This window comes from Glandiceps talaboti, chromosome 8, assembly GCF_964340395.1.
Source record: "Glandiceps talaboti chromosome 8, keGlaTala1.1, whole genome shotgun sequence".
Classification (NCBI taxonomy): domain Eukaryota; kingdom Metazoa; phylum Hemichordata; class Enteropneusta; family Spengelidae; genus Glandiceps; species Glandiceps talaboti.
The window spans coordinates 15443811-15467958 of record NC_135556.1 but is presented as its reverse complement, the minus strand read 5'-3'; the positions used below and the strand labels follow the sequence as shown (position 1 = coordinate 15467958).

General features: G+C 36.3%; 1 protein-coding gene across 1 annotated transcript in view; it reads right to left on the bottom strand.

The window, feature by feature from the left end:
- Positions 1-24148, bottom strand: part of LOC144439117 (extracellular matrix protein 3-like) — a 98032-nt gene that overhangs the window by 7621 nt on the left and 66263 nt on the right. Inside the window, exons 3-15 of the mRNA XM_078128383.1 lie at positions 19300-19446; positions 16096-16326; positions 15303-15431; positions 14056-14307; positions 8365-8514; positions 5687-5896; positions 4975-5172; positions 4362-4526; positions 3185-3367; positions 2362-2492; positions 1810-1962; positions 1256-1432; positions 703-961 (exon numbers count right to left, since the gene is read on the bottom strand). Of these exons, the coding sequence (XP_077984509.1) occupies positions 703-961; positions 1256-1432; positions 1810-1962; positions 2362-2492; positions 3185-3367; positions 4362-4526; positions 4975-5172; positions 5687-5896; positions 8365-8514; positions 14056-14307; positions 15303-15431; positions 16096-16326; positions 19300-19446 (2385 nt within the window). The remainder of the gene's footprint in view (positions 1-702; positions 962-1255; positions 1433-1809; positions 1963-2361; positions 2493-3184; positions 3368-4361; positions 4527-4974; positions 5173-5686; positions 5897-8364; positions 8515-14055; positions 14308-15302; positions 15432-16095; positions 16327-19299; positions 19447-24148) is intronic.

Sequence of the window (24148 nt, the reverse complement as noted above, 5' to 3'; positions counted from 1 at the left end):
TTTAATCGCAAGTTTGGTGTGAGCAGGTGTGTATTACAGTGTGCAATATTAAATATCCCATGCTTTGGGTAATGTTGCTCAAGGTCGGAATAGAGAAAGACATAAATGAACTGACACTAGGTGGACTACACAAGTTACAATGTTGTGATTTCTGTTATTGTGTATTGCCCATTTGAAGTAAAATAGGAGCAGAATCTGGTCATGACTTTTCTCCATTTAACTTTATTTTCCTATATTCTACCGGGGTACTCATAAAATCAGGTGATTACATCAAACAGGGGTAGACTGCATATATTTCATCATGGATATTTCATCCTATTCTGCTATGTGTTGTTTATAGTTTTGTGTTGCATATTTAAATACTTTCATTTTGGATTGGATTGGGTTCAATGTATATGCCATATTCACAACTCATAACAGTGTTTTGCAAAGGTTGGGGAACTCCCGGTAACAGAAAGGAAGAAAGTGGTAAAAATGGCAGTGTTCCACCATAGAGTCTATGGTAATTTTGTTTGGGAACCAGGTAAAATTACATGGGAATCATGGTAGACTTTGCCTACTTACCGCCCTTAGCAAAAACACTATAACATGTTACTCATTCAGACATTGCTGTGTATGTTCAGATACAATAACAAATAGACATCTCAGAGACAAGATTGAAAAGGGATATCCTTTAGAGAGTCTTCTGTTAAGATGACTTACCGATATGTGGCATAGTGACAGTGACGCGGATCAAGTTGGCGTGATCTGGATCGTTTGGTCCTGTATATTGTAGTTTAGCTGTGAATGGCTCAGCACCAACAATACCAGCTATTCTTGGTGGACAGACACCATTGGTTCCATCACCGACAGTGATAACTGCACTAGCCAATTCCAAACCTAATTCACCATTAAGGTTGACAGCCCTGGCAACACACTGTACCCTGGATCCTGGTCCAAAATAGATACTGTCCAAAGTGATCTGAAGGCAAGTGTGCAAGAAACAAAAGAAGCTGTCAGTTTGAACATTGAGGGCGTTTGACTAGTCAACCATATTGACATATCACCATATGTACAGTTCAAGACATGTATACAGGTTAAAAACAGAAGACTTCTATGCATAGTATTCTAACATAATTGTAAAATCATCATGAATAACATTTGTTCTTGCCACCTGACCTTACTTCAATATATTTGACAAATCTAAAGACATGTTTGAATGGCTTTGTCTTTTCACATACAATATAGCACCAAAAGATTGCCAAAATATTCTTACCCCCTTGGTAGATGTGAAGAAGGTATCTCCGTCGACTTCTTTGAGTGGGTTGGACACACCACTAGCTGAACTTGGGGCGGCGACCTTCCACCGGAATTGAGACAATGTATCGTTAATATTTTGAGATGTACACAGTGAACCAGTCTGGGCGTAGTCTCCGTATTTAGGATTGCATGGCTGTGAGGAGATGAGAAATAGAACAACAATATGTCATGGTTAATAAAGCAGATCTTTGTTTAAGTAAAGTTAAAATACTTCACTTGATGTTGGATAATTATTTTTGTAATATAACAACTAAATATAGCTGTGAGCAGAGTATTTGGCATTTTTTTAGGTTGAAACCATCAAAAACATTGTTCAGTTGAGCAACATAACAAGAGTGTAGAACCTTTTACAAAATTGGTGACAATGCAGTTAAAATCTAAGCAGGTTTCTCAGACAGCGCATTTTTTTTCTCAAATCTTTTCTCACAACATATAGGACACTACCTAAAATATACCAACTTTCCCTGACTAAAACCCTAAAGTGTTAAACACTGAAGGTGATCTACTCACTGTTGTGCACACGATTGGATAACCAGGAATAATTTCTATGGCAGAATTATCAACGTTGTCATAGTCCATCAGAGACACTACTTGAGGTGGTGAAGGGAAGGTGACATCAGCAACGCGATCCATTTCTTCTATGTAAATGATAGCTTTGGTCATCTGCAACAGAAGAATTCATTCAGAGATTAATGAGAAACATGTAAGACTTCTGAGAGCATTTGATCATGTTTCTGAAAAACCGACTTGTTTTATTAGAAGCAACCATATGACCCTTGACCTATGATGTCATCCGGGTAGAGGTCAATGGGGTCAAGATGATTACAAAATACTAATATCTTGTACAACAACCAACTGTTTCGCTTTCAGTTAGGTTTTATTACTGACAAACTACTGTATCCGATCAAAAATTTGATGACAACCATTCCTTACTAGTTAACCTTTGACCTATGCATGTATTGACAGAAATATCCTTCAATAAACTCAACTGTGAGATTACGACAGATTAATTTTTCTTGCTTCGTCCTCTCTGCTCTTTCTTTTTTATCTTGGTGCACCTACCTGAGTCTCGGCAATCATATTTTCATCTGGTTTCAAAAGAAGAGTGAATGATTCTCTCATTTCACTTTCTCCATCGTACAGTACTTCCACTTCAATGATATGTTGCGTCACATTAAATCCAAACTCAAGCCCTGAAATGCAAATCAAATGAAATGATCATTAACATCTGGGGTGACTGGGGAGGGATTGTTGGGATTTATATTCTCGGTTTTGTCTGAAGTAATGGTGTTGTGAAAGAGAAGGCTTCATGTAGTTCAATATACTGGGTCTGTCAGGGAGAGATTATGGCTTGGGTAATGTAGAGGCTTACTGTAGTAAAGTACCCTTTGTCATATAATATGTGTGTGTGTGTGTGTGTGTGTGTGTGTGTGTGTGTGTGTGTGTGTGTGTGTGTGAGTATGAGTCTGTGTGTAAGAGTGTGTGTATGTGTATGTGTGTGTGTATGTGTGAGTGTAAGTATGTGTGAGTGTGTGTGTGTGTGTGTATGTGTATGTGTTTGTGTGTGTGAGTATGAGTCCGTGTGTGAGAGTGTGTGTATGTGTGTTAGTGTGTGTGTATGTTTGAGTGTGTGTATGTGTGTGTGTATATGTGTTGTGTGTGTGTGTGTGTGTGTGTGTGTGTGTGTGTGTGTGTGTGTGTGTGTGTGTGTGTGTGTGTGTGTGTGTGTGTGTAAGGGATGATTTTACACCATCAGGGTGAAGGGATCCTATTGTTCAGCACTAAGAACACAATTATTGTGCCATACTGTGTCTAGCATAGAGAGTTGAAATTTGAAGTATACAGAAAATGAAATGACAGTATTTAATTTATGCCATCAACTTACGTGTTGACAGTGGGTTGTAGTCGACACCACTCTTAGCTGATCCATCCTTTGTATGTACTCTGACCACAGATGTCTGTGAAGTGTCTCCCATACGAATAACAGGTATTTTGACAATGGCAATGTCATCTTGGACCTTGGGTTCATCAACACTGTATCTAGTCTCAGCAAACTTAATGATGGGTTCTAGAAAACAACAAACAAGACAAAGAGGAAATAAATGAAGTGAGACTGGCTTGTTTTACACCATCAAAATTTTGTTCCACAGTCTACATTCGACCATTATAATCTACACTTGCCTACATAAAATTTTGACAAGCATATGATTGCAAAATGACTTACATGCAATATTACATTGAACCCTAACCCAAAAATGTAACTTTGGCCAAATAAAAAAATAATTTGTTTCCAGTAACCCAACTCGTAACATTTTTTTACATGCAAAAAGGTAAAATTATGACAATTTACTTCTATATCCCTGTAGATTTCCTTGTCAAAGTATCTTTGGTTATTTTTTTAAAAATCACATTCCAGAGAGAAACATCATTTCAGCCTATAACAATACAGTCTGCATATTATGTTTGCCTACTTCTGAATCACAAAATTGTCTTCATTTACTTCTCTTACACCTTATCAACTGTTATGGAAGTATTGTGACCAACAAGTATCTTGTCTTTGGGTCGAATTACAAAAAAAAAAAGTAAAAAGCAACAAAATTCTGACCTGCCTAACCTATTTTCTGAAGACATGTTATAGAAAACAAACTCTTTTCTAAAAAATATTTTTGCCTTAGTTAGCTTGTTGTGTCTGTTTTTGTAATTACAAGAAATAAATCTATCAAAATTTACGAGCTTGTTTGTGTGGTGAGGTGATCATTTCGACCTTTAGAAGTCACGTTCATCATACGAAACATTAACTACAGGCAGGTCTAGAGACCTTCATGAGTTCTCTGTTTTGGGCCATCATCAAAGTGATTAGCAATATCTCTCGCCCTTGAGGATGAAAAATTGACAATGAATGGCCAGGTCGTTAGCTCTTCCTTCTACGCTTAGACAACATTTTTGTATGATTGACACAGGTCATGCTCATAAAGTGCTTTTAACAAACCCATGTGGGAGGCCAACGAACCTAAGTATTGATAAGTATTTGATAAATGGACGTGAAGAGAGGTGTAACTTACTGTCGCCTTCATCTTTGACTGTTATGACAGTGACATTTTGATCTCCGACACTTGCAGCCAATGCTGAATCACTTCCTGGTGATCCGAGAACCAATCGGAATTCTTGGTCTTCCTCAAACAGATTATCATTCATCAGTGCAACAACACATGGTTTCTCTTGTTCTCCTACGATAACGATAAGGTAGCAAAATGTTGTTAGCTAGAACCGACGTTTACTGCGAGTGGGGGTGGGTGTTATGATTGGTTGATTCTCACTTCAAATCAATACATGACATCTATTTTACAACCTCCTGTTATCAGATATCACACTTGGCATTGATTGCTTGAATTGGACCTTTTCAAAGAGTGTAATTGTTTATATACAGGGGTTTTATCAACTGAGGATATCTTGAAATCACAGTTGTGTCTATTCCTTTCACGCTGGTCATGTGAATTTCATTGTAACTCCAGATGTACTCACACGCATTATCAGAATACATGATTTCTTCAAGTGTAATTCTATCATTTAATTGTTGCTACATGGCTCTATGTACAAATCTTTTGAGGTCAGAATCGTCTTGAATTTTGCACCTAAACTGAAATAAAAGTGGTTGTGAGAGTCGTGTTAACTTACCGGGTAAGAATGTAATGATAGAGGCATCGGTGTTAGGTCTTTCATCATAGTCCATCATAACCTGGGCTGACCCTTGTCTAGTGTAGCATCTAACGGTGGATGTGTGACTGATATCTCCACTACGTACAACATAAGTTGTAATTGTACCGTCGTTTTCAAAGCCCATGTATGTCGGGTCACGGAATGACATCTTTGGCACTGCAAGAAGGACAAGAAATATGTTTCAACAAATTATGATATAGTTAGAATTCTGTTAGCATGATTCATGAAAAGTGATAGAAATGTTGTGAACATGAATACAACATCTTAGCTATATCAAATAAAAAGTTCCTGCATGAAAATTAAGTGAATATTGAACATAGAGGGCGCTATCACTTACTTCATACACTCTTTCAGGTGATAGTCTATTGCAGTATCAAATTTGGCAAACTAAAATGAAATTGTTCACAAAAAATATTTTTTGAACGGTCAATTACAAATATTGCTATTGATTCCTAAAATAAAGAAATCAGGTATTGGTGTCTTTTCAGTCATGGTCAAAATGAAAGAAACATAAAAACTATACATGATCTAAGAAAAGAGCATTCTTAGAAATATGCTGACAAAGATGCTGATGTGCACACATCATGACTTATTGATAGTAAGTATCTATATCACCACCATGGGGTGCTACAAATGAAAACTGACCAGAGAGATAATAAAGCAAACTTACAGTCTGAGACAGAGTCATTGATAGTGACCACTGACATGTCTGGTTGTCCAAGTGCGGCACCGACTGGCATTCTGAGAACCAGTTCAAATGTTTCTGGTCCCTCCAACACAGGCTGGCCTAAATCATCCAGGATGATGATTCGGACTGTCTGCATGGTGACTCCTGGTGCAAAGTCGAGATTCTTACTGATACCATTGTAGTCTTGTCCAGCTGAAACATAAGAGGAACAGCTTTTTGAGAACAGAGTCATAAACACTTCAAAGATGACAAAAATAATACCAACTGAATTTTTTTCGAGCATTTACCAAGATACAAAGTCTGTTAGATATGACATTCATCCCATGCTATCATTCCAGCTAGCACTCAGCACTAGGTTTAGAAGCCTGATAGGGCTGAACAACACAATGTATCTTACAGTTGAGCAAGATATATAAAATAATGCTATATTCCATTACTATGATCATACATAACCTTACATTTCCTCTTGTGACAAAATACTGTTAACTTTACAAGGAAGTATTTTGAACAAGTAACATGCAAGACAGGGTGGATGTAAGTGTTGGGAGTATAAAGGAATGAACAAAATGAACAAAAGTTAAGATAATCTGAAATTGTGCAACTTGGCATGGGAGAGTGATTCTACAGATAAAGGGAATCGTGTCTATTTTAGCAAGCAGTAACATAGGAAATACATACTTTATACAACTTTTATAAATAAACTGATAGGCATACTTGCAATCCAAAGGAAAATAAACTTCATGCACATGGTTTTTCTAACATTAACATGAACAGAAACTAAAGATACTGCATTGTGTGGGAATATTGTGTAGATAAAAAAAACACACAAAGTGTGAATACAGTGATTTTGAGAGAAATGAATCTCTGACACTACAAACTATAAATTCATGCAGTATTAATAGCTGTGCTTCATTTCAAAATGATCCACACAAATATAGATAAGATCATATCCTTTCACCTTACTAGTAACATAACACAATTTTCACATTAAAACTCGTGTGGGTACAAAAAAATACAAAGTGTAAAATCCAAGGGAAGGGAATGACCATGAAAAACATACATCACTTTCTTGTACCTGTCAACTGTCCCCGTGTGGCAAAAGAACGATTGATGTAAACATGAAAAGTTTGTTAGTATGTGAAACATGATTTAGTATGTTTAGTATTGAAGCTATTGTTGCCATGGTTACAAAAGGCAACAACAAAAACGAGTGTAGCTTGTACACAACCAGTCTCTCTCAGCCTGTAATGCTGTCAGACAAGGGTCATTGACTTCTGCCTTGTCAGTTGCTGTTCACATATGACATTAAATGTCACCAATAGCTTTTGACCTGTCGACCTTCCATTTTTGAACGATTAGTAAAATCTGGACAATGGAATTTAGAATTGAACTTTTTTTAACCTTTTTGAAAAAAAAAAAGAACTGCAGATAGTATTTGGCATATCTGAGTATAAATAAATCAAAGTCTAAAAGGAAAGTGTTAGAAAATTGAAATTTTTTATAAAAGATTTTGTTGTTTGTGACTTTTACCCAGCACTGATTTTTGTAACTTGCAGACTGACTTATCAAACTTTATGTATATGTTATGTTCTGAAAATATTTATATATCTATGTATTTGCTAGGTATTTTAGAATCTTTGTGAAAGAAAAAAGGTAAACCTGAACTGAAATCTTGTCTCTATAATGCATCAAAATCAATTTGAGAGCAAAAAGTTGGCAAGATGAAAATCTGACAAAATTTACCTTTGAAATTAAATTTTGAGCAAATCTTTCATATAAAGCACAATGACCATAGGCAAATTTTTTTTACCTACTAACTGCCATGATCAAATTTGACATTATCATGCACACATCTGAGTCTAATTGTTACCAGAGCCTAGGTTTGTTTTGGTAACTTAATTTGCTGTTTTGATTTGCATGGATAGGTCAGCAGTCATGCAGAAAGGCCACAGCCCCAGATGGCCTCACACTGAAGGCAGCAAGTACGACAACGGGATAAATTTCAAGAAGGCAGGCAACGGGATAAATGTCAACAAGAATGTAGACAATTTATGTATCAATTCTGAATGCTTTTGTCAGGTTGAAGTTTGTGGTATTTCACATTGAGTTACTATAGAATGTAAGGATTTTTCTGATGTGCATCTTCAACTCTGAATTTTCATTTTCTCAATATACTTAAGTATACTGTCTCTTTGATGGTAGGGGTAACAAGGGGAGGGTAGTTCAATTGCTTTTCAATCTTGTAATAAACTTTTTGCTGCTGTTTTACAGTTGATTAAGGTTCCTCAAAATGAACAGAATATAAACATGGCTCAGATCAAATTTTTAACCAGAAAGAGAACTAGTTTGGAAAAAGATAATGCCAAGTAACCCAGCTTTGCTGAAAAAGAGTTACTAGGGGTAAAACTACACTTATCAACATCTGGATTACTTACCAGCATAGGGGTAAAACTACACTTATCAACATCTGGATTACTTACCAGCATAGGGGTAAAACTACACTTATCAACATCTGGATTACTTACCAGCATAGGGGTAAAACTACACTTATCAACATCTGGATTACTTACCAGCATAGGGGTAAAACTACACTTATCAACATCTGGATTACTTACCAGCATAGGGGTAAAACTACACTTATCAACATCTGGATTACTTACCAATTGCAGACTCTGGATCAGATTCTCTTGATCTAACGGTAACACTAGCCATCTTAGACAGATCAGTTCCTGTACGCCATACTTTAATTTCGCAATAACCATCACTTTCATCAACTTTGTATTCGGCATCACCAAAATAGAAGGCAGGTTCTACAAAAGCAAAGAAGAAATTAACATGTTAAACAATCATTTTGACCTTCATATTTTGAACTGCCAGAACTTGAACTTGAAATAAAATGTAAAGCATTTAATCCTGTTCACTGTTTACAGAACTCCAACTTTTTTACAATTTTTTTTTTAGACATGAACAATGCCATCCCTACGACCAGGGTATGTCAACACAACTCCAAAAGACAACAAATTTGTTCATCTAATTTTGGCGGGAAATTTTTTCAAAGAATTGAAAAGTTCGACACAACTCCAAAAGACAAACAAATTTGGCCATCTAATTTTGGCGGGAAATATTTAGTATTGAAAAGTTCAACAGCTACTGTGAGTTGCAAGATCAACCTCACGAGGGCAGTCTAATCACACAGCTACTGTTAGACTATTAATACACATACACTCTTTACTTTTCTTTCCAGTGTAAAATCCTGTTTAAATATAAAGAACAGTTCACACCACCTTGAAACTATGCAAATTCCAAATACTTATTTACTATGACAAGTGTTTCTAGTTTCTTCAAAACATGAGAATTGTTCTACCTTTGAAGTACAACGGCAAGTTCTTTGTTACGAACTCTTCCATATTTACAACTTGGTACTTTGATGTTGTAAATATGGAGAACAGAGCTAGACAATACCTACTCAGCTGTTCAGCTGTACAAAGTGTCTTGTTGTGATGTATAGAACATAACTGCATCAACAAACTTAATGTAATTTAAAATCCAAACACTATTCACGGTTCTACAAACAGTAGAACATCCGAACAGATCACAAGTGTCAACTTTGAATACAGTAGTTTATATTGTCTTAATTAATTCCCCTGTCCTTGGCATTTCACTTTTGACAAAAAAGGTTTCATATTTTTCTGAATTTTTTTGAAAAAAAAAAAATTTCTTTGCTGTCAAAATCCTTCAGAAAATACCTGCTTGGTACAGCTATGTGTGTGTGTTTGTTATGACAGTCGACTGGAGTACGTTGTATTAAGGTGACAGGGACCGGTTGAACTTGTAGCAGGTTCCAGGTGAGAATTGTGAGCCCCAGGGCGTTCAGATTCATCAAAGTGCTTTCAAACACTGATTGTTTCTTTTGTATTTGTTTATCAAATATTGACTAACTACTGAAAAGAAGGGATCTTACATTCAAAGTATCCTTCAATAGAGACTACAACTAGTTACTGAAAAGAGGGATAATGGCACAAGTAAGGTTAATGTTTCCGAAACAATTCCAGCAACTCCGGCTGTATCTTAGGAAACCTGTACACATAAGTGAAATCACTGAAGAAAGACGTCTTATTGCATTACTATTTGAAGTAAGCCAGGATTTAATTTCAGTAAACACTACACAGAAATGGTCTTTGTGTTTGATCAGTTCAAGTCCCAGTCATCTGCTTTACCACACATGATGAAGCCAAAACATTGATAAAGTGCAAGTCACCAAGCGATAACAAGGCTGGCAACTTTTACGGAAAACTTGGCAAGGGAGAGTTGACCTTATTACCTTTCTGATAAAACAATAAATTATGGAAAAATCAGTACTGAAACAGTTCTAATTGAAACAAAGTATGTGTTTTGTTTTAAAATTTGGAGACTTGTCAATTCTGTACCTAGACATTGATACTGCTACAACTTGAGAAAAGGGAGAAAAACCTTTGAAATAAAATAAGGGAACTGCCAAACACATGCACCTGGTAATTTTACTGAACAAGGTTATCTCAGAGGAATCGATATATGCCTGGATAGCTGTATTCATATTTTGCACTGTTCCATGATCTAACCTGTGCAAAACCAGTGCAGTCACCATACAAAATTTGTACTAAAACTTTTTAGTAAACATCTTTTGTTTTGCAAAGTCCATGAAGCGGTGTCTGCATTGTCGAATAGGTAAAACATCTCAATTTTTCTTGCTTTCAAAAGTACTGACCAAACCAGTCCTGCACTGCATCAAAAGTGTTATGTGACAGGTCATCATATATTGTGGTCAATGCCTGGAACTACTTTCAAGAGGCATAGTAGTAATTCTTCTCTCTTTTTTTCATGGGAAGGCCACCAAACAATACTATCTTACACAGGACAATAGCACACTTTTAGTCTAGTCCTAACATTGTTTTCAGTATTCTATGCAAAATATAATAGCTTTTCTTTTCCCCAATGAGATTTCTTATTTGTTCCACATAAGGGACGCTGGCTGCAATTTTTCATCTCCATCCTGGTGAGTCGCAGTCAAGGAAATTTGTTTGCACACAAAAAGACAGAACAAGGTCCTAGAAATATTTTAGGTGAACAAAGATTTGATTATTCTCTTGTGTCCTTGTAGCAGCTTGACAGGACTTGATCAAATTCCAAGTTAATAAGGATCAGAAAGGACATTTTATTTGAAAAACAAATTTCCAATGGATCATGCCTTGCAATTTGAAGGGTATGTCTTGCTAGACGATAGTACCCCTAGTGTACCAATTGAGGAGACTGGATTACATGCTTTACAAAACCCAGAACTGAGGCAAAAATTCCTTTCCTTTCAGAAGTGAAATCCGACTTGCTCGGCTAAGCAATTGGCTTTTTGTTGGCATCAAGGAAGCATGGCCTATCTGCTCAATTTGCGCTCAAAAGAACTTAAGGAAAACTTTACAGAAGCACAAACATTCGCGGTATTCCATCCCTTTGAAGCATTCTTTGGGTTCTAATTTTCTCACCTTGCGTATTAAATGTTGTTTGCGTTTAGTCTCTAGTATGAAAACAGTTTGTCTATGCTGGTATGTTTCCTTGCTTCGATCAACGCACTGAAATATTCTTCGCCAGAAGAAAGACATCTGTACATGGGTGTATAGCTAACAGCGATTTGACATCTTGTTTTTTGTACCTGCGAGTTATTTTGATTTGTACAAGTTTTGTTTTATTGTACTACCTTGGCCAACACTCTGGACATTGCTTTTCTTACAAGACATAAAGAGTCTGAAACAATGGCTTTGATTTACACACATCAAATCAAAAGAAAAGTTTAGTTTGCAGAAAGATCAAGGCAGTTACAACATGTTTTATGCTGTGCCACCCAAGTCAATGTAACTATAGCTTCCAAAAACAAGCATTCACGGTTTTTATCCGCTCTGAAAGAGAATACTTTGGGAAAGAAAAAAAAACACTTCACACCTTGGACAACAGGTGAAATTTACTGTGTAAAATGTTTTCAGGGCAAACTTGCTCTTTTTTCTAGGTCAATATCGTTTTCTAATTTTGTCCACTGTTTGTGAAATCTTTGAATAAAACTTCTAAAAAAAAAATGTGTTATCTGTCACCACGATGTGAAAGAATAGAAAGGGTGTTTTTGGCAAGACAAAATAACAATTATTATCAATGTCATAAAATTTTCTTTCTCCCCTCCTCCGTTTCTGAATAAAAATTTTCAATTTCTAACATTTCAACGTGAGGTTAAACAGCAGGTCAACGTATTGTGTTGAAGCGAAAAGCTAGCATCCTTCCTGTACATGAGTAAATTCCAACACTTTTGTGCGTTTTACAAACAGAACTGGCTTTGAATCTTAATTTCCAGTTCAGCAAGACAATCATTTAATTGTTTTGATGGCAGACTCTACAAGGACATTTGCTTCTTTAAATAATGACTTTTAAATTGGTTTTGGCCACCTGTCAATGCAAGTGGCAAAAGTGGTGTATCACAGAACCTTTGCCAGTAGAAACACATTTGTTTTCAACTTTACAGCACTTAAATTGATATTGTTACAATAGCAAGGTAATGCTACTGTACAAGCCAGCTGTGTTGTGTGTTTATCTCTTCATTCTGTACTGTGTTAAAACAGATCCACAGGTGGAATTTGTTTGGCATGGTGTAGTTTTTTCTGACACTTGACTGACTGTAAGTGAGCTAAAACACAACACTTTATGTCCTTTTGTTCTACACATGCAGGACTTTACTCTGACAAAACATGACAACATTGTGCAAGGGTTGTCACATACTTGCTATTAACATATCTCAATTCTGAATTACCCACTTTTTTGTTTTGCCTGGAAAAAGTGATGATTGAGGATGTGATAATGTTGGCAAAATAAGAAACAAGGGTGTTTACTTTTTTTGGGGGAAAGGCTGCCAAGCTGGAGAAAATGCGTCTCATTGTATCATCAATATTGATGCATAATGATGAAAGGATGCAATAAACTTTAAAACAACATTTTGTGTCTATCTGAAAGTGATGTCAACTTGTTCTCTTTATGTCTTATTTTCCGTACTTTCGGTTCTATGTTCTTTTATCTTTGGTAAATAAAAAACAAAGATTTTGGGAAAAAAATGTTGTGGACAGGCAAAATGAGGTATCAACATTGTCAGACATCTGAGCAAAGGATACAATATATGAGGATGGCTAAACAAATATTCATTCCAAAATTGTACTGATACAATAATGCAGACAATGACATCATCTAGGACAAAGTCCGTATTTGTGACAACTCAGCGTTTTAGTTCACCAATGAAATGTGATAAAACAGGGGTACAATATCAAAACTTGTGAGTACATTGAGACGTGTCTGCCCCCTGAACTCGTAGAGGGAAAACAAACTTACAGCAGACACATTATACAGTTCTCATATTCAACTTTCTACAGGAAGTCAACCTTTTAAATTTGAATCGAGTTCTAACAGCTAATCTTATTACCATGTTCTGCTCTATGCTGTAGCAGTGACCCATACTGACTGGGGGAACACTAGAGGGGTCTGTCTGTCAGCGTCAACCGATAACCTCTCATATTCAACCCCACAAGGCTTTGACACTTGCCCTCTGAGAGTCTACCCAATGCTTGCCACAATTCATTTGCTAGACATTTTGCAGACAGACAGGTAAACTGAGCAATGTGCAAATTTAGTGTGTGTACTATACCGGTTTGAATAGTGTGACACAAGCGTTAGTTGTCAAAGAATTACAAGTATAAATACGAGAAGTACTTAATTCGGGGAATAGGATGAATGGTTTCTTTTCAGCCAGTAACTTTGTAGGTACGTCGTTCTCTGTTTTTTGTCAACACTCCCAATGGAACACAGCTGTGAAATTCACTTTCTACGTTTTCCTTTTCACGATATACATGTACTATTTTGATTTGCTTGAGTGCGTCATCTACAAAGTTACTTCTCATTCTTTGTTACTTGGTTACGGTACTATGTAGGATAATTTGACGATCGAGAATCGACAGAATGAGGTAACTATGACAACACGAAAATGCTGATAAGAAATTTTCTGATTATTGTAACCTCACAAATTGCAGATGGATAACAGGAAATAATCACCATAGACTGCGAGGTATGTAATGTCGTTCTGCCGTCGGTGGCTGCCTCTTTAGGATGTTTCTGAACAATACTGATTTCTCCAAACAAGATGTTACAATAAAGTGATCAGGGTATTTTGTTCAAATTTTTAAGCACTAACAATCCGTAGTTACTTTCTTTAATTTTGACTTGTTCCACATGGGGTGGGGGTGTGGGGTTATCATGAAGAAAATCACATATTTATTTTTATGAAAACAATCCCTTACCATCATCTTCATCAGCCACAATGGTAACATCCGCAGAAGAGGCAGCCTCACATAACCGTCCACCCATCGGCATGCTCAGTTTGACCTGGAAAGTCTCGTCCTCTTCATACAGAGAATCGTCGATGATGACAACTCGGCAAAACTGTAAGTCTTCACCCCGGTCGAAGCGGATAAAGCTAGTTTGGTCTTCAGGACGGCTGATGTAGTCAGAAAAGGATATGACTGGCGAAGGGTTGGTGCCTGTGGCAGTATCTGTAGTAGAACAAATCAAACAGAAAAAACGTTATGATTCGGTTGCAAAAACACCGACACCAAAACAGCACCCTTGCACTATATAGAATTTGAATGATTCAGAGCGTTAATCTCTTTACTCAAAAACACTTAACAACGTCAACTTGATTTATTTCTGTTTGTGATCCTCTTCTTCATAACATCAATCTTGAAGCTATCAATTTGATAAAAAGTCTCCATGTGAAGCGTAAATCTCTGAATTTACAACCTTACACACTATTCCACTTCTAATGTCATGTAAACAAAGAAAGTCAGTAGTAAGGGTATCTTGTATTCACTATCACCTTGTTAATATGGTAACAAGACTGTTCTACTCGGGGCACACTTTTAGTTGAGTTTTAAATCACAAGGGGTCATGTTTGTCGTTTTTGGACAAATTTCAAGATGCCTTTAGTTATTTTCTTTATTCACAAGTTGTAACACTATACAAACAGACTCGAGTTACGTAAATATATATATTTTGTGTATAAGTCATTTCAAAATGTTCTGTTGTGTCTGAGTATTGCTCATTAGTGACATCACTATATAATGTAGCCATAAAACAATGATGTCATCACTTGGTGTCACCAAAATATGATGACATCACTATTTTATGTATTCATTATAGTGATGCCACCAATTTGTGTCACCAAAATGCAATGACATTACTATTTTATGTAGCCATACTAGTGATGTCATCACTCTGTGTCACCAAAATATGATGACATCACTATTTTATGTAGCCATACTAGTGATGTCATCATTTTGTGCCACCAAAATGCAATGACATTACTTTTCAATGTATCCATAGTACAGTGACGTCATCACTTGTCTCAGCCAAATGTGATGACATTAATTTTGAACACATACACACTCGTGCATGCACACATGTACAGACACACATCTTACTTCATGCAGTCATAAACTATACATAAAGTGAACACCTTGTTGCTATTTGCATATTGTCCTATTCTCACCTGGAATTGTTGAACATACAACCATCATTTCCTGACTCAGATCACCGGTACGTTTGATTGGTATCATCAATTCACCAACATCTTCTTCGATTTCAAACTCTTCTGGCAAATCAACACAGACGGTAGATTCTGTAGAGAAAGATGAAATAAACAAATTGTTATTTTCAATATTGCTCAAAATATCTAATAACTTTTGACCAGAAATTATGGAAAATTTTCAAATTGACAGAGAGGAGTATTCCATTCTGGATAAGAGATCAAATTTGCTCAGACTAATTGTGGGCTTTAGATTCAACTGAGAATGTGATGGTTTTTCATAAAACAAACTGCCGATTATTATATGGAATCTTGCATCTATGTAATGTTTTACTGATATACTGTTTTGAGAACCAGTGTAGCTAAATATGGCTAAGTATAACAGTGGCACCTGACTTGATCAACCACCGATATAATACTGAAAAGATGATGGACACGGGATTTACTTTTTAAAGGGAACAGCATACTAAAATGTTGCATACCACGACAGGAGTAGAAGTTAGTAGTACAGGGCTTTCATATCAAAGGGGAGAGGGGTGTTACTTTTGTAACAGAAATAATGAAACCACAATACCTACCATCTTCAGCATCATGGATCTCAATGATGGCATATAAGGGAGAATGTATTTTTAGAGGGAACAAAATACCAAAATAATGTTGTTCACTACACTACACTACAGGAATATGTAGGACTCTCATATCAAAGGGGAGAGGGGTGCTACTCTTGAAAAAGAAAGAACAAAACCACAACACCTACCATCTTCGGTGTCACGAATCTCAACAATAGCCATAGCTGGGTGTTCTAGTGCTCCCATCACTGGGTCATGTAGAACAATATGGAAAGTTTCAACTTGTTCAAATTCTCTGTCTTGTAAAATCTTCACTCTCCATGTTCCTTCAGTCTGGCCTGGATTGAATTGTACTTGACGAGCTGATTTCCCATTGTAATCTTCTCCCTTGATTGCTGTGGCATCCTCTGTCTTGATTCCTACGATCAGAAATAATTTATACAAATTATTCTACAATACTGATTGTGTTCAACTTCAAGTGTGATTACATGGAACGTAACTATACAGCAAGGGGTAATAATTTGAAACAGCAAAGCAGATTCGTTCAAAACCAATAAACTTACATTTATTTATTCACCTATTTAACTTTGACAAACTTCAGTCAGTCCACACAGGAGACAAACACCTATAAACGTAGACCCCAAATAGGCTATACAAACGCTATGTATTATTGTGCACAAAACCTATAAAGGATACAGCATACCATAAATCTTTCAAAACTTTGATTATTCCGTATGATATCATAATTTTTAGAAAATAACCTATATACAGGTTGTGCATACCTCTATGAAAACAATTACTTCCAGCACAGTTTTGCTTCAAACTGTGTGACCCCACATCAATCTTTGACCTAAAACCATGCAAGGGTCATATACAGGCAGACTAACAGTATTACTTTATTTAAATTGTTACAGACACTGTATCTATTTATCAGATAAATCGATTTTTTTTGGAATGGAGGTGGATCAAAGAAAGAATTTTATCAGTACCACAGTAATCTCAATGTGAAAATGTCTACATATTATACAATTGATTTGTTATTCTCTTTTTCCATTTTTTTGGTACATCAGTTGGAATTTTCAAGCCCGAGTGCATCAGTTAGGGTTTTCAAGCCCAAAGTAGGTGGCCTGGATTTTTTTCTATAAACCTCACCATTTCATTCTCTGTGGAATTCCATAAAACCACAAGAAACGGCACACATGTAAAAAACGTATATAATCCTGTTACAAGGTGATTTGATCTAGATTCTGGTCTACATCAAGTCACAGTTTTTGTTGAAATACAATCGTGACGTATCAAGTTAGAGGAAACTTCCCACGGTACCAAACTCCAGCGTACAAGTACATGACATTGAAGAGTCATTTATGTTTCCAAAGATGCACACATTGGTTGTACTTTAGCTAAGCCTTGGTACACAGTACAGCAGAGAAGAGATTATTAATGAGAATTGAGATTCTTGTACACCATGCTGTTCAGTGGCCTTTCTGAATAGATCTGTCCGACCCCAACAGCTAGGTCACAAGCACAGATGGGATTCTAGCAAAAAAAAAAAGGTCATTTTTTTTCGAGTTTTCTAATCTACAAGACCTCCTATTGTAATAAGATTTCCAATGGCAGAGCTACTGTGAAAATATCTCAAGTTGGTCATAAGCTGTCTGGTGGCCTTAATGATATTATATGTCTAGCTGGCTGTGTATGCTAGGTCACTTAAACAGATGAAGTAATTGTAGTTGAGGGTTTAGAACTCCTGGAATTCAGAGGGGCAGATCTAGTAACCAGTTCCTATTCGATTAACTTAACAATAAATCATTGACAAATATGGGTTGGGGGGGAGGGGATTCACGTGCACATACTGTTTTGATATCAAACATTTGAACATTTGACAATTGTTTTTTTTTTTAAATTATTTTGATTCTTACGTTTCTGTATCTCAACAAAATGTAACTGAGAAATTTCTTTAAAATTACATATTCCGAAAATAAATTGTCATAATCTCGTATGTTTTGGATCATTGTGTCGATTTGGTTTTTTTTCTCTCTCCTTTTTGGTGTTCAATAAACTTTTCGAGCAAACAATGCACCTGGTTCACCTTTCGAGGGAAAGTATCAATTCAACTCTGTCAGATCGAATACTGCTTGTTTGTTTGGACTATATTGGCTACATTCAAATCTCAACTCTGCTTGTTAGTACTACATGGTGCCATCATGGTGTAAAATTTACTTGGCTTGTCACACTTGGTTTAGTTTTGTTTATTTAATACTTCTTCTGCACACATACCGAGTGAGCAGAGTTGTTGGTATCTGGTGGCTACCCTTACTCAGTTCAAGAACAGTGTCGGTCGGTATGACTCAAAAAAAAAAAAAGAGCCGACTCAACTATCCAACAAATCAAATTTGTTTGAAAAAACAAACTGCTGGTTTATTTAGTTTCAGGGGGATTCTTAAACAGTCTGCCAAAATAAACTGTATGTTATGTGTAAGTTTGAAAATAAATTGAAGTGAAATAGCATATCTTGTGAGGTATATGAATACGGTGTGGGTCCGCCTTACAATGACAGACACAACAAACTCTTACTTTACAAGTCAGACTTTGCCTGTCTTATCTGTACTGTCTTTCTGAGACCGATAGCTACATTTCTGGGGGGATTCCTACCAGAATTTCCACATTTCTGGTAGAGATACCTCAAAAGTTTTCGTCATCTAATGAGACATAGACAAATTCAGGTCAAGGGTACGATAAATGTTGTTGACCATGTCTAACAATTGAAATTTTCAACATTTTTAAAATTTCATGGAGAACGACAAACTTGTGCACTTTATCAATTGGTAATATGTATTCTGAGAGAGCTGGGGAATTTGTCAAGGTTTGCATTACAGTTAGATGATTTGGAATAAAGAACAAAATTCAAAATTTGTAAGTCTTAATTCATCAGAATGCCTTAATTGTCAAATCAAATTGGTGGTTCCAATTAACTGCAAACTGACAGTCAATAATTCAGTGTTCATACACTTAAAGTCAAATAAAATTCCCATCCCAGACTTTTCAGGAGTTTTTCATCAGTTTTCCAGGAGTATTCAGATCAACTTTGGTCATTTTCCGGGAGTGTTGACCAGTGAAATACATTTTATTTGTCAACATACCTGCTTTTGAATACATATTTCTCAACTACCTAATCGATGTCTTAAAACTAACGTTGATCATTCGGTCACTAAATTTTCTAGGAGCTTCAGAGAGTCAATCTCATTTTTCCTGGACTTTCCCAAAGTTTCCAACTATCCTGTGCAATTCCCAGACTTTCTAGTATTATATGAACCCTGATAATTTTTCACAGCCTTATTTTCATCGATTTATTCACCACACCTCACAATAAATCTCCTTTTCTTTTCACTTACCAACAAATGATGTTTCTCCAAGGTAACCACGACGGAATAATTTCACATGTAGATTTCTGTCTGTCTCGTTGACGATGTAGTGTTCTTTCTCCAATGAAATCCATGCCCAGTTAAGACGGAAGGGTTGATTGGCCAAGGTATTGCCTCCTAACATAACACAATATAATACAAAGAAATGTGATTAGACATCATATTAGAAAAACGTACATCTATATAATTACAATAATAATAATAATAATAATAACAATAATCAAATTTGTGTATAGTATGTGTCCTTGGCTGAACTGTTGGTTGATTTTTGGATTGAAATCACAGAAAGAATTGTGTCAAATAGTGAGCTAGAATGGAAGTAAATAGTTGGAAATTCAGTGTCCTTATTACTTTAGGGAATGCATGTGTATCTACACCAATAACCATGTATTCACATTTTTCTTAAAAAGCTGACTTTGTGTATTATATATGTATTCCTTTAATAAAACAAACAGCATCTCACCGATCCTGTGATGCAACACATGCTAAGTATACACGAAGTATATTGAAAAGCTGTTGTTCTTACAAGTAAAATGTTGACTTTTTTCAATACATGTGTTTTCTGAGGATCTGGTGACTGGATAATTATCCAAATTTCTCTCTTTATAGTGGTTCTAATACAGTAACAATACCTTGGAGGAAAACTATCATTTATTCAACACATTTTGCCATCTGCTTTGATGAAGCACATGTCAGCTCCAAAAGTTGATGAAACCCTGGGGTCCCGTTATTCTACTTACAAGCCTGTCTTGTGAAGTTATTAAATACATATGATTGAAAAGAGAAAAGCTGTGACCCTATCATCCCTTTGGGGTGGTTTAACCCTTTGTTTTAAAGTTCAGACTGGACCTACATGCTACAAAATGGGGGTGGTCGAAGGGTTAAAATTTGTTCAATTCATCTGTTCATTCAAAGCAGAAGTTACAATTATGTTTTAATAGTATGACTGGAAAGCGCATCAAATTCTTGAACCGAGAATTCCCGGTGAGTGAAAACTCTGAATGGGAATTAATTTGAGTGATCTTTGGTGACCTTTGATGTCAGAGGTCATAGACCGACTGAACTACTTAGAGTTTCAGTCTCCTGTTCAGCATCACTTCTACACTTTCCGACTGTGGCTACACTTCCCTCACATGATACAGAAGTGGATCACCCAAAGCTACGCGACTTCTGACCCCACAAGAAATACTAAGAGACATTCCCATACGCTGTGTGGCATTTAAACATGCACTAATTGGCACAACGACAACGCCTATACATCATAAAACTTTCAAACTGATAGACGTTAAAAACGAAGAAAAAAAAGCCTCTGGCACTTTAGTTAGTATTTCTACAGTGAAATAGCATGTGTTTGATTTGTTTGGGTTTTCACCACTGTGATGTGGTCATTTGGATGTAAACTCTCTGTGATAAGAGAAATATTCTGAGACTGTGTTAACCACTGCCAGTAGTCATAGCATTATGATTGAGTTACTAGTCAAATACACTTTGCCTGCCATCTAACATGGTCCACAGTTCCTGTATTTGTTTCAACTAAACATCACAAAATAACATTCAACATTGCTTGGCTTATGGACAAGAAAGTGAATGTTTAGTGTTTGGACTGGAACAAGGAAAGATAGTTGGGTTGACTTCATCAACAACTTTTATTTTGAGCAAAAAATTTTTATACAAAAAAAACCACACACGAAAAAATTTTATACAAAAAAAACCACACACGAAGAATGACGAATAACTTTTGAAAATAGAAAATATATTGTGCTTTTAATTCCACAATGTAAAGTATGATCATAAAATTTGTGTAAATGTCTGTTTTACTTTTGACTACATCCAGAGGGTCAAGTTTACAGATATCTGACCTGGTAAAGGGGCAGGTTATGACCTGGGGTCACACAGGAAATGTAATTTTGAAGACATTACTACACTAAGTTAATTATCACACTATAAGTAAAACGATGATAAGTCAATATGGAGAAATAAGTTTCTGTGATAACTGATAGTTATGTCAAAATAAAATGGTTACCAAAAGTGCAGGATTGGGTGGTGTACTAAAGAAGAAATAATGTAATTTGAGTTGCCACTACCCATCCATCTCTCACACCATCCCAGGGATGGGGATGGGGGGGGGGGGACGACAAAACATATATTCAAATACACTCATTCTATACAGACAGCAATGTCAAATGAATCTGAATAGTCACCATTATTTTTACATTTAACAGCTTCAACTGGTTGTAAATCATATATAAAACTTGTGTCTATGAAAACAATTAGTTGAACTAAGTAGGCTAGTAGGTAAAAGGGAGGGAGGGAGGGGGCAAACCAGTAGCAAAGAACATCTGTTATGATACTGACATTACTGTCATGATAAGGGTCATCATCTCCTGTTGAAACTCATCGCGATGACAGTTAGGACAGAAGACTGTCGTTTAGAAGAGAGTGACAGGACATTTAAGTAAACAATACTGTACTGCTACAAGAATGTTCTGTATACCAGTCACATGCCTGTTGTCCTTGTAAGTTGTAGACCAAGGGTCATGGTACGATAATAAAATCAACACACTTCCGAATGTTTCTATAATGATTTTTTATGGCAATTACATCTAGTTTGCTTTGATGTTTGAATATCTCTGCTTGGACACTTGGTCCAAAGCTTGGCCATCAAAAACTACATAAAAGTGGTTTTGTTATGATTTCTCTAGAGAGAGGAAATCTGATAAAATCGGCAGTTCCTGGTACATTTCAGTAATCTTAGACAGGGTGGGCTATAATAAGATGGAATGGAAGTGTGTGAATCATGTGCATGTGTGCGTGTGTGTGTGTGTGTGTGTGTGTGTGTGTGTGTGTGTGTGTGTGTGTGTGTGTGTGTGTGTTGTGTGTGTGTGTGTGTGTGTGTGTGTCTGAATGAATGTGTGTGTCTTTGTGTCAGTACATGTGTGTTGGTGTCAAATTTGCATTGTTACTATGGATACCATTTAAACTTTATATACATTTAATAGTTATCTTGTGAGTTATTTAAGTTACTAAGTAATATAAATATCTATCTCCAATCAACTAATTTCACTGTATACATTCCTATAATTAATTCACTGACACAGTTTCTGTTGAAATCGCTATATATTTCTGATATTTCATTTCAGTCAGAGGAAAGGCCTTCCATTATAATAAAACATTTTATCACGCATACCAAAAATCAAATAAATTTTAATCTGTAACCAAACAGATAACCAGAAGCTCATCAATTTGTCTGCTGAATCTGATATATGATCCCATTCCTGCTGTTGGCATTTTTTCATTAGAATTTATATCACCAATGACACCACCATCAACAAAACAAAAGGTAGTTCAGTCAATAATCCGTGGATAAAATACATGGAAAAAAAGTGATGGAATGGTAGCTGGAGCACTCCTAATGGGGTGGTATATTGCATGTTAATACTTTCTGAGTCTTTGTGAAGTGTTAAAGGAAACCTGAAACTCTACTTCTACTTCACAGTGTACAGTTTACAAAGTGTTTGGCCGGGATCCAACAGTAAATTCAGTGAGTCTAGAATGAAATCAGAAACTTTGGGGTATATTTTATTTTGCTGGCTAAGGCGTTATGTGAGGCCACTGGTGCTTAAATAATGGGCCACATGTCACCTGACACACAATTGATCCCGATACATCTGTATGTGAGAGGCCACTGGTGCTTAAATAGTGGCCCACATGTCACCTGACATAATCTATCCCCCCCCCCCTCATACATCTGGTATCATCTGTCAGTGTTCAAAATATTGTCCTTGTAGTTAGAACTAAAATAGATAATTGGAAAATTGATTAGGTATGGCGAATTTCACGTTTGAGTTCTCTCAAAATATCCAGAGAATGAGTTGCGATACTATTCCATGGATACGTTTGCCTGGTTCATTAGAGGTAAGAAAATGATGAAATATGCCTTTTAGCAAGCTCATGATGAACCATGGTGAACCACACACAGTCAAGCACATAATTGAGTATCAAAACTTGAACACGAAACTGTTAGTTTGGGGACACACTAATACAGGGGATTGAAGTGCGAAGGATTAAAATATTGGAAAGCCATAGGAAACAAGGACATTCACAGAACTATTACTAAAAAGTTTGATTTGTTTATTTTTCTTCATGACGTTACTTTAAAGTCATAATGAATGCAGACAGACAACCTTGAGCTGGGGAAATTTACAGTGGCTGTCTCAGTACTGCCATAATTGATGCTCAAGAATTTTTTTTATAACATAAAACATGACCAGCTGTGGACTGTTCCATTCATGACCCCAGTTCACTGTGAGTCTGACAAGTCAAGCGCCCTCTGGAGGCAAGATTGTGTATATATCCAAGCTACCTGGTCAATACCCTTTCTAACACTAAACTTTTTCAGACGACAATATCAACAAACATAGCACTTAATTTTATTACACCAAATGTCTTAAAAGTCTGTTGATGTGCCTTAAAGATGGAATTCACAGGACACTTTGTAACGAAACCCAACAATCGTTACAATAATACGCCAAGAATATCACTGAAATTAAGTTTTTCTTTTGCTGTTATTTTTAACACTCCAGTCTGTCAGACCTGTCTGGGATTTCCATGTGCACCTTGGGGTGGTTCTATCATTTGTCATGGAAAACCTCACTTGGTGTTTTTTTCTTTGTCTTTCTCACAGGGAAAACAACCAATTGGAAAAAGGGGAGAGGGGTGTCTTCAAATAAAGAAACTTGTCACTGTCATAAAGCATTCGAGAGGGGATTTTTTTAAGTGCGGCATTATTGCTGTATGATCATACTTCACTTTACTATTG